General features: G+C 34.7%; 1 protein-coding gene across 1 annotated transcript; it reads right to left on the bottom strand.

The window, feature by feature from the left end:
- Nucleotides 1-10,631: 10,631 nt before the first annotated feature.
- Nucleotides 10,632-11,831, bottom strand: LOC145796408 (uncharacterized). Its single transcript, XM_082881505.1, has one exon. It carries the CDS (start codon nt 11,829-11,831, stop codon nt 10,632-10,634), a length of 1,200 nt encoding a protein of 399 aa, XP_082737631.1.
- Between the last annotated feature and the right edge of the window lie 506 nt (nt 11,832-12,337).

Genomic DNA, 12,337 nt, shown 5'->3' with positions numbered 1-12,337 from the left:
AAAAATTCAAAACAAGAGCACCACCACCACTTAACAAAACACAAAACTTTTAAATTATGTGATGTGAACTATTAAACTTAAACAAATTCTTCTTGATAATGTAAATACCAATATTATAATAGTAATTAATTGAACAAAAGACAAGACAAATATTTAATTAATTGAATAGAAAAAAGAAAAAAAAATACTTGTGCTTATAGTGCTGTTGCTGCTGCTCCGTCTGTGTGCTGCTGCGTCGTTGCTTGGGTTGGGTTGGGCTGCTGGTGTGGTGTGCTGTCAAACAAACTGTAGGTAAAATTGTATTAAGAGAATCTAGAGTTAGGAAAATTGGGCCTTAACTATTGGCCCTTAATTGTTAGGAATTAGGAACTGGATTAATTGTTGAGCCTTTCAAACTGATGCTTTGTTAGTTTTTTTTTTTTAAAAAAAAACTTCTACTTTGTTGGGCTACTACTGTCAAAATGTTGGGCCTTTTAATTTTTTAATGGATCAAATTATTTTAGGTTAGTTTGGGCTTTTTTATTTTTTTATTTTTTTGGATTTGAAACATACCTAATATATTATACTAAATTATAATAGGAGGGGCCCTTTTTTGGACCTATTTTGAGGGGCCCTAAGCCATGGCCTTGTGGGCCTATGGCCAGGGTCGGGCCTATGAGTGATGGCGGTGGTGGTGGTGTCGATGAGCGATGGTCGTGGCATGGTGAGTCTCCCTTCTCTCTTTCCCTCTTTTTCCCCATTTTCTTTCCTCCATTATCTTTATTTCAATTTGTATTTATATGAGTTTATGGTTTTGTTTTTTTTAAACTTTGAATCATATTTTTCCCATTTTTTTTCCTCCAACCTCTTTCTATTACAAATTTGCGAAATCAACCAAACTGACCACCTAATTGATTGTCGTGACTAGGTTGATTTCAAATAGTAGGTCGGTCGACAACGGATGAGGATAAACTCCGACCTGTGAACACCCCTAATTCCATATTGGGGAGACAATTCTGATGACAAGGCTACAAATTCGAGGGTCAATTCTTCCTACCTTGGAGATGATGACGCAGTGTGTAGCCATAAAATTTGTAGATCAAATGGATAGGCATGTGGCCAAACAAGGCAAAAGGCACCAGCGGGAATCAAACAGTATGTGCTCAAAATCGTGCAAAATTTGGTGAGTTGATGGAAAATATTGTTCTGATCAAGATCCATCGCTGTGCCATGGACCTCAATAGATTTTGGGCAAATTCCATCATTTAGGCCATCAATTTCGAGATTTAGCCATTTTTGGAAAGATTTGCAACTTCAATTACTCTTAGCGCATAAGTCAGAATTCGATTCTGTCGAATTTGTGATTATCGTAGTAGCCTAAATTACTAATTTCTTTGTTTTATTTCAATATTTCTATTTTTGACAATTGTCGTTGTATTTGCTTATTTTTGTTTTGCTCATTAAAAAACTGTTGATTCTGGTTGTTCCTAGTACATTAGGGTAGTTGTCATTATAAAAAATCATTGTAAGCCTTACGGGTGAATAGTTTAGAGAATTAATACAATTTTGAGTTTTTATTATTTTTCCAACCTTCGGTATTCGTTTCAAATCAACCATTGTGAGTCAACGAGTTTAGAGAAGGATCTTCTTTTTGGGTAATCGTCTCTGAATCAACAGACCCTAGAATCGTCACTATCACACATTCCTGCTACATTACTTAGGTTGGGAGTAGAGCTCAAATACCTCGCTCATAAACACCAGAGGACTTGTGAATTAGAGGCTAGAATACAAAGGGTTGCCCAAACAACTCATTACCACCCTTGAGTTGGGGCACTAAAACCAGTTTGTAAGAGGGGCCTTAACCAAGACGCGACACCTTGATGGTCGTATCATATCTCTAGGTCACTCTTGACACACCCAAAAAGGGATGTACCAAGCCTACCTATGTCCACGTATCCAAGTATGTTAAATTATTAAAAAAGAGTGTAATTATCATTGTAATTTCTAAACAACTAACTTTTGAGATTTAAAAATAATTTGTCTTGAAAAATTTAATAGCTAAGTAAAATTTTTGCAATTAAAAAGTCATATATGTAAAATATAAAATTAAAATTTTCCTAACTAAATGTTAAACAATACAAAAATGTATCAAATATTTACAACAAAAAATATGTTAAGTTAGATATTAGATTTTGAATTTTTTAGAAATAAGGCATTTAGTCAAATTAAAGAGTATTTACACAAGCACCTCCTAAACTATTGTTAGGTATCACTTTGACCCTTATATTAAAAAAACGAACAAATTGACCCCTAAACCATTGTCAAATATCATTAAGTCCTTAAACTAAAAAACATAGAAATTGACACTATCAAAATGTATCACATACGCACCCCTCCATCCTTTAGTCGTGAGTAAATCGAGAGATTGAAAGACACGTGCCAATATTTTGGTTATTTTATAACCAATGTACTATTTAGCAATGAGTCAATTATATGAAAACCTCCTGAACTATAAAAACATACAATTTGACCTTTTAACTATCAAAATGCCACACTCCTTGATATTAATGGAAAGAGTGATCTAACCAAATTCTCTCTTTTTGCAATGCCTCACGCACTTGTTTTCTTTTTGAAATCTATCAAAAACCATTACAATTTTTTTTTTTAAATTTTATTTTAAATCCATTGAAAACCCTAATCCTACCACCTTACCTCTCCTTTTCATTTCAGAAAAATTCATGAAAACATCATTTTATATTTTTTTTATCACCCCACCTCTCACTCCATTTTTAAAAAAAAATTCAAAAAATCCTTATATATATATATATATATATATTAATTTTGTAATGATTTTTAATAGAGTTCAAAGTAAGAGAGTTTGCAATATTGAAAAGATAAGACAATTTGGTCATTTCACCATTTTCGTTAGCAGCATTAAGGGATGTATGACATTTTGATAGTTGAATGGTATAATTATATGATTTTATAGTTAAAATGATATATTTTGATAGTTTAGAGGGTCAAAATGATACTTGATAATAGTTTAAGGGGTCAATTTGTACATTTTTTTAGTTTATGTTGTCAAAATGATACTTGACAATAGTTTAAGGAGTGTCCATGTAAATACCCCTTAAATTTACTTATAATTTGACATGTGTAACAAAATTAAATTATAATTTTTGAGCATGAAGTCATATCAATTATTTTAAATGGTATAGATTATATATAGAGTTAATTTTTTATTTAAATATTTATTGAAAGGGCCATTATTAAAGAAAATTTTAAATAGTGCTATATTATATAAATAGCGCTAATTTTAAATATTAATCATTAAGATTTTTATTCAATTTACATAAGATATAGTAAATGACCATGCTTATAGGAAAATTATCAATACACCCCTTTAAATATTTTTGTAAGACTTTAAATCCATAAAAATTTAGTTTCTGGTTAAAATCCCTAGTTTTAAAATTTTAGACATTTTTACGCTTAATATTTAGACCTATTTTCTCTCTCTCTCTCTAGAACCCCCATCACCAACGGTCAAAAGTTTGGTGTTTGGTGTACCCTACCAACGGCAGGCCGTCATTGTCATTCATTACAGTCGACGAAGCTCGTCGGAGAGAGAAAGAAAACCAGATTTAAGAAAATATTGAAAAGTTACTCTTAAAATTATTCTAAAAATTATACTTTAATAATATGCAAAAATTATTAAAATTTTAATTTCATAATAGTTTGGATACGTGACCTAGAGTGCCTGAATGATATTCGAAGCTTCTCAAAATTTGACATTAAGTATCGAATACATTTAGGAAATTCAAATACATATCCACAAATATTCAAAAAATATCAGTATCCGATATGGTGAATAGAACACTCTTTTAGAAATATATGTGCTTCATAGGCAAAGGGGATGGGGAATGATATTCGAGCAACAAGAGGCACATGATGTGATTTGAAGACTTCCAATTATGTAAAACCCCTAATTGCAGGCAACCAACCTTTATAAACTCTCATTCCCTAGTACCGATGTACCTGCCTACCCAAAATCCCCTCACCATAACCACACAGACATCTTCTAAGACATTAGAACCTATTCTTGCATGAAATATATGTCATACGAACACACAGTGGCCAAAAGAACTTATGGCAAGCGTATGTATAAATGCCATACAATAATCTATACATCAGGATCATCATCATAATGAAAATACGAAGGCAACATAACAAAGGGAAAACCAACATAAAAAGGGGGAAGGGAAGGCAGTCATGCATATAATATAGGGGTGAGTGGGTGTTAAAAAGAAGGAATAGGAAAAATATTTGCTTACATGATGACAGACTTGATTACTCGATAAGCACAATTCCAATTTTCTGAATCATATGCTTGCAGATGCTCAATTTCTGCGGAGAAGAACGGTTTGCCACCAACACCAATGGTTTTGGAAACCCAAAAGACCGCTACACGAATAATAAACCTCCCGCTTGGGAAGAGCTTCTCCTCCTCACCGCCATACAGGAAACACATATAGCAGTCACCGAGATGGGTGACAAAAGCCCAGGTAACGCTCGAGCAGAGGATTGAACATAATAGCAAAGAGCTCATCCCCTTTTGCTGACATGGCAATGCAAAAGCCCTCAAATTCAGCTCCAACACTGAAGGGAGAAAGCACAAAACTACCATCCTCCCGCCCCCAAAACTTCCTTGAAATTATTTAGGAAACCCATAACCATTTCTGAAATTTCAAGTTAGATCCTCAATGGCTCAAGTTAAAATGGCTTTGTCAAAATTAGTTTTTGGCTTACTACAGTGCACAAAACTTATTTTTTTGGTTATTCCACTCTAATAGGGACATGCCATTTTGGAACAACCAAATGCCAAATTCAAATTTGGGTTGTAAATTGTTCTAAAATTGTGTTCAAATTTGGGTTCTAAATTATTCTAAAATTTTGTACAATCTATAAACTTTCCAGTCTTCAAAAAATTTGAGTGTTCCAAATTAAATTTGGAAAGCTGAATCTCTGTATGGATCTTTATTGAGTTTTTGTAATTTTATAGATTTCACTATAGTTTTAAAATTTATAGTAGAGTTTTGATTTGTAGAAGTTGTGAAACTAACATTTGGAGGTTCAAAAAAACAGCTAATTTTGGTAGCAAAACTGATTTGGCTTTTGCCATTTTTTGGCATGACAAATGGCACACCATTAGAGTAGTACTTTTGACAAGCCAAGTTATTTTTTGGTTTTGGCAAGGCAAATAGAAAAACCATTGGAGTTTCTCTAAGAAGCCAAGTTTATACTCAACTGTGCTAGAAATGAGGAAAAAATCCGTGAACCTGTAAAATTATTCCGTACATTATTCCGTGCACTTTCTCAATTTTTTTTTTTTTGAAACCGATATTTCAAATTGTGTTTTTAGATTAAGGTGGAATGATTTAGATTGTGGATTGGTAACGTTTAGATTTTATTATTTTTAGTTTACATAAAATATTGAATATGTTTATGTTTATTTTAGGTAAAAATTAAAACAAAAAACAAATTTGATATACGTGTTTTAAAAACTTATTTTGAAAACAAGTGAAAGAATTGGTCTGGAGGAGGTAGTTGTAGACAGTTGAAAGATGATAGCCTGATGTGGTTTTTCACCTCCGAATGTGGTGGCCAAAAGTAATTGCCACTGGTGGGAGGTGGTTAGTGGTGGCCAAAAGTGATTGCCAACAGTGAGAGGTCATGGTTGAAAGTGGTTGACGGTCCGAAATAATGGCCGCTTTGTCATCTAAAGTGCTAGTTAAAGCTTGTTTCTAACAAGAAGTGGTGACTGAATGTGCTTATCACAAGTGAGAGGTGATTGGTGGCCGAAAGTGGTTGGCAGAAGAGTCCATTAACAATGCTAAGCAGTGGTAATAATGAGTGGTAGTTGATGATTGGAAAGGGTGGGAGAAAGAGGAAGAAATTGAAGGGGGGGGGGAAATTAAAAAGTGAAACTAATTTTTTTGTGTTTACAAAATTTTTATAAACAAAAACATAAACCAAACAAGTTTTTATTTACAATTTCAAAAATTCTGAACAGAAGAAAGAAAATCTAAATGGGGTCGGATCACAACTGTGTTTGTTGGCAAGAGCATTTGCACTGAAAACATATTGACATACGTCCCTATCTAACTTGGATAAAAAATTTTGAACACGTGATGTTGTTTATCACCAAATTTATTTTATCGTAATTGTCATATATGATTGAAATATTTTAATCCAAACTACATTGTTAGTTCTTGAATTTTGTCCATCGTGTCATTTTAATCCTTACACTTTTAATTTGCTTGATTTGACCCTTGATTTTTTATATTGTGTCAATTTGGTCCAATTGATAATACCTATTATGATTTTTGTCAAAAAATTATCACTAAGTTGGTTGAGGTTAAATTACTGAGTTAGATAAATTTATAATTTTACTCTTAAAAGCATGACACATATTCCTATGTGCATATTTTCCATAAAAAAACACTAACAATTATAATCAATTGGATCAAATTAAGACAATATCATAAATTCATGGTAAAAATCGAGCCAATTAAAATTACAAGGATCAAAATAACATAAGTGTCAAAGACTACTGGTGTAATTTGCCCAATATTTTATCTCAACTCTTCATCTTTTATAGGGGTGTAAGTGGTTTGGTTCGGTCAGGATTATGAGAAAGTTTAGCACCAAACTAAGTCTTTCAGTTTTGGTAGTTGAAGAACCGAATTAAACCGCATATTACAATTTAGTTTTGTCGGTTTTGTCAATTTGGTGTAGAAGAAGGATTCACATGAAATTTTAAAATATTTTATAAAAACTTGTAAAATTCCACATTGGGAATAAATGAAGAAAAATAATAAAATGTCTCCCTCCTTAATTTTTATTACAAAAATTGAATTATTAATCACTTAAATTATAAAAGTTTTTAAATATAATATTTCAGTTGATTTAGTTTATATTAATGTAAAAATTTTCAAAATCAAAATAGACCACACAATATGAAAAATAGACATAAAACTAAAATTTTGAGCAATCGGCTCAGTTTCATTGATTTTTCTTACACCCCTAATCTTTCAGTTATATTAATGTAAAAATTTTCAAAATCAAAATAGAATACCAGTATTAAAAAACACATTGAAAACTTAAATTTCAATTGATCTTTAATGGTCGGTTCGGTTTCATCGATTTTTTTTACACCCCTAATCTTTCATGTGACATGGTAAGTTCTACTATTTTTTTAATATGCTCTTTTTCACACATGTACATGACTTTTGTAGTATAAATACAAGAGGTGAAATGGAGCCGATGATAAATAACAATTCTCTCATTTTATTTCACCTTTTTATATGTACTTATGCAATAACAATAGTGTGTATGTATAGGATTTATTATATTTAGAAAATAATAAAATATATTGTGGGGATATATTTTCTGAATACCAACACATGGCATGGTGACGCCGACGTGTCAGCCGAGGTGCCACGTGCCCTGGTAGTTAAGCCGAGGTAATCTCGGAGAAGCCGAGGTCATCTCCGAAGATATCGGAATCCGAGATAAGGGGCAAGAGTCCTAAGGCACAAAGGGGACTGAATCAAGATAAGGATAAAAACTCTCAAGGAGTTATCTTTATCACTTAAAAGAGTCCAGAGTAAACAGTGAATTAGAATTCATAGAAGTCATACTTCTAGTGGGACTTGGATTGAGTATATTATAAAAGAGAGGCACCCCCATGGGTCTAAGGTATGTAATTTATACTTTGAGTATTCAATTTAGTACTTGATTATCTTTGAGAGATATACTGACTTGATCGTCGGAGTGCCCCCGGGTGGAAGAACCACCGCCGGAGCTTTTTTCTTTCTGTTTCAGGTTGCTTAAGCCATCTATTCAGCTTGTGCTCTCCAGCTGATCACTAAACGGGCAGTGTGGTCAGATTTTCACCCACACACATATCATACCATATGAGAAAGCAAATTGTTATTCATACAAAATTTATCACTAAAATAATGTGACGATGGCATTTTTGCAATAAAACATCATTAAAATGAGCAATTCATTTTAAAATATAAGTCCCAATATAGTTAGAGTTATTAAACAAATCAAGCTACTCAAGCTCAATTTCTATTTAGTTTGTTAAAAACTCGTTCGAAATAAGTTTGTTAAGTCAAACTTAAAAGCACAATTTATTGGACTTCATCTAACAACTAGGAATTGTTTGATTCGCTAAAACGAGTTAAAATAATTATTTCTTAGACTTTCGTATGAAATTATCTTTCTTTTATAATGTGAACGATGATTCAATTTAGGATGCATTTTTTATCATTTTTTTAGTAAATCAAAGGTGACGATCGATATTTTAATATAATCATGTTATTCCACTTCATTCCAATAGTGAAACAAATAAAGCATTACCCAAACAAGACACTGCCTACCAAAACAAATACTCGTACCAATTAACTAAGCTGAAGAATAATTTTCAAAAAGAATAATAAAATATTTTCCTTTCTTGGCCAATTACACATTACACAGATATACAAACAATCCAGAGTAGCCCATGCAATTTTTATTCTATGGTTAAGGAGGTCAAAGTGTTGCATGCATAAAATCAAGGAAATGACGTCGTCACTTAGGTTATATGGGAAATCAATTGTTACAAAAAGGATTAGATATCAACTTGGCAGGTAAGCAGCAATTGAAAAAAAAAAAAAAAGGGATTTAACATTGGCAGGCTCAAAAAACTGGAATTTCTTCACATCTATGGAAAATTCTACAAGTTAGTACTTGTTGCATGTGTAGGATTCCTCTATGAAAACCACAGATTTGTTGATTGAGATAGGATAAGTTACACTTCTAATTTGACTCAAATTTCACTTTAGTTCTTACCATTTTAATTTAAATAATTCAATTCCTACCTTTTTAGTCCGACTTCAATTTGATCCTTCCATTCAAATTAAACATTATAAAACTAATAATATTGTAATACGTGTCAGTCTCCCAAGGAGTGCATGAAAAAATTAACAGTTATTTAGACAAGAGGACCAAATTAAAATTGGACTTTAAGTGTAAGAATCAAATTGAAATTTGAGTCAAACTACAAAGGCGAAAAATGTAATTCCCCCTAAGATTTAAAACACCCGATATATCCAAGTCAAACATTGCTAAGCACTACTAAGACAATTATCAACCAAACTAATTTCACCAGAAGTAATGCAACAGTGAAATATGTTAAATACTTCTGGTTAACTAAATTAAAAATCCAGTGCAGCAAATTATGTTTTACAGAAACATTGATTCGAGCAAAATAATTATATACTGTAAATAGGATTGAAGTCTCCCCAAAGTTGTTCTTTTGAAACATAGAGCTGATAGTCACAAGACTTCAGATGCTTTGATTCATGCCACCCAACTTCTAAACTTCATCTTCATCTGCACTTAGAAGTTAGAATCTTACAAAAACTTTTACAGAAAAGCAAAAGCAGAGACATCTAATTTATGCTACGAAACACATTTATAAACCAAATCATCTCCAAACAACCAGATTAGCAGGCTTATAAAAAAGTTCAAACCACAAAACGGAAAAACTGTACGAGTTCCTGCATGAACAATACTAATTAAAATCCCACAGGTTCCAAATCCCAAACATGGGTCAGACCAACACAAAAGAGCAATTTATGAATCGTGTACCATGGGGCACATAATGAGAACGTTCAGAAAAAGAAAAAGAGATAGGAGAAAAAAGAAAAAAGAGTTTAAAAAAAAATTGAGGTTTTATTTTTTTTATTTTATCAAATTGTTCGATGGCAACAAAATTTCCCGTAACTTGATGCCCCTCCAACTTCCGGCAGTCAAGACTCGAGACTGGACACTTAGTTTGACCAAATGATTAGTCCACTAAAATGCACCACATTTATGATTTAAGATATTAATCCCTACGTGTAACCAAATCTTTAAAAAAATTGCATGTGCTGGAATCCTTTTTTCAGATTCTCCAATCTACAAGTAAATTCTACAGCAAAACAAATGATGGGAAGCCAACCTAACAATAGAAAGTCCTTTTTTTTTTTTTTGATAAATAACCAAACTTTATTAAGAAAGCATCAAGAAGATGTAAGAAATACAAAAGAGGCCCTTACACCTCAACCAAATTAAACAGTCAAATCCTCTACAAAATCTACAAAAGCCAACACATCCGGATCTACTAAACCTGTCACCCAGCTATACAAAACTATAAGACGTCTCTCTAACCAAGAAATGGAGTGAGCCATCCCCTGAAATACCCGCCTATTACGCTCCAACTAAATCAACCACATTAAACAGTGCGACATAATAAGCCAAGCCTTTCGACGCCGCCGACCTACCTGACCACCAGCCCAACTTTGCACAACTGCAATCACCGAACCAAGTTGAACCCAAACTAAACCAAAAATTGCAATCATAAGCATCCAAAGACGAGACGAGACTGGGAAAATAATAAGCAAATGGTCAACTAATTCTGCTGCACGACCACACAAACAACACCAATTTACCAAAATATGACCACGACGAATCAAATTATCAATGGTCAAGATACCATTCAAACTTGCTGTCCAAACAAAAAAGGCACCCTTTGAAGGTGAGCCGGACAACCAAACACCTCTCTACGAATAATCCTTTGTGATATCCTGAACAAACCCATCCCTAACAAGCCTGCCATAAAAAGAAGAGACCGTGAAAGTACCTTTGGATCTAGGACAATCCCAAACCAAAGTGTCCTGACCTTCCCTCACAAAGTTCGATCCATATAAAAAACCCAAAGGATCCACCAACTGATCTAGTTTCCAATCTTGAACATTACGACGCAACTGCACATTCCACACCGTTGATTGCCCTTCCCCAAACTTAACAGCAGCCACCAACACCTCAATATCAGCAGCAATAGCAAAAATCAAAGGGAATTTAAATTCCAAAGACAAATCACCACACCACCTATCTCTCCAAAAACGAACCCGATCCCCCACGCCAACTTTCAAACGCACCCGTTTCCAAAAAGCCTCCCGACCTAACCAAATCCCCTTCCACACTCCACAGCCATGAGAAAGTCCCACCGTACTAGAACACCATTCCCCCCTACCCAAACCAAACTTAGCAACCACCACCCTTCTCCAAAGCCGCTCATTTTCCGCCACAAAACGCCACAACCATTTCCCCAACAAAGCCAAATTGAACAAGACCAACCTCCAAACCCCCAAACCCCTACTCTCCTTAGGCAGGCATACCTGATCCCATGATAGTAAATGATAATGAGCACCCTCACCCCCACCCCCCAACAAAAATTGCCGTTGCAACTGCTCAATCCGCCTTGCAACTGACACCGGGATCATGTGAACAGACAAAAAATAAGTCGGAATACTTGCTAAGACACTTTTAATCAATACAAGGTGACCACCCTTGGACAAATATTGGCGCTTCCATCCCGCCAACCGCCGTTGCACCCTATCGATGACCTCATCCCATACCCGTTTGGACTTAAAAGAAGCCCCTAAAGGCAAGCCCAAATAAGTAATAGGCAACGAGATGACTTTACACCCTAAGATAGCAGCCAAAACTGCAGGTCTCGCCACCTCCCCCACCGGGATCAATTCTGACTTTGCTAAATTCACCCGTAGCCCGGACACCGCCTCGAAACACAAAAGCACACATCTCAAGTACCCAATATGAGCCTCTTTCGCGTCACAGAAAATGAGCGCATCATCTGCATAAAACAAATGAGACACCACCCCGGGACCCACCCCCACCTCGAACCCTTTCAACAAACCTTCTTGCACCGCTCTAGCCAACAAACGCCCCAAAGCCTCCATAACCAAAATGAATAACAAAGGAGATAAAGGATCACCCTGCCGCAATCCTCATTGAGTCGGAAAGAAACCTGCCGGAGACCCATTAACCAACACCGACATCCGCACCATTGAGATACAAAACAAAACCCACCGCCGCCATCTTTCCCCAAAACCCAGCCTCTCCAACATGTACATCAAAAATTGCCAATTGACATTATCATACGCCTTTTCGATATCTAATTCACAGATCATCCCCGGTTTCCCCTGACGCAAACGTGAATCCACACACTCATTCGCCACAAGCACCGCATCCAAAATTTGCCTACCCCCCACCACAAAAGCATTTTGAGAATCCGAGACCACCCCATCTAGCACTTCTCGCAACCGATTCGCCAAAACCTTAGCTAACAGCTTATATACACTGTCCAAAAGACTAATAGGATGAAAATCTCGAATATCCTTGGCCCCACCCTTTTTTGGAATCAAAACAACAAATGTAGCATTAAGGCTCTTCTCAAATTCCCCTG

Source organism: Camellia sinensis, chromosome 7, assembly GCF_055761805.1.
Source record: "Camellia sinensis isolate YWXY chromosome 7, ASM5576180v1, whole genome shotgun sequence".
Lineage (NCBI taxonomy): Eukaryota > Viridiplantae > Streptophyta > Magnoliopsida > Ericales > Theaceae > Camellia > Camellia sinensis.
This window is presented reverse-complemented; position numbering and strand designations above follow the sequence as displayed.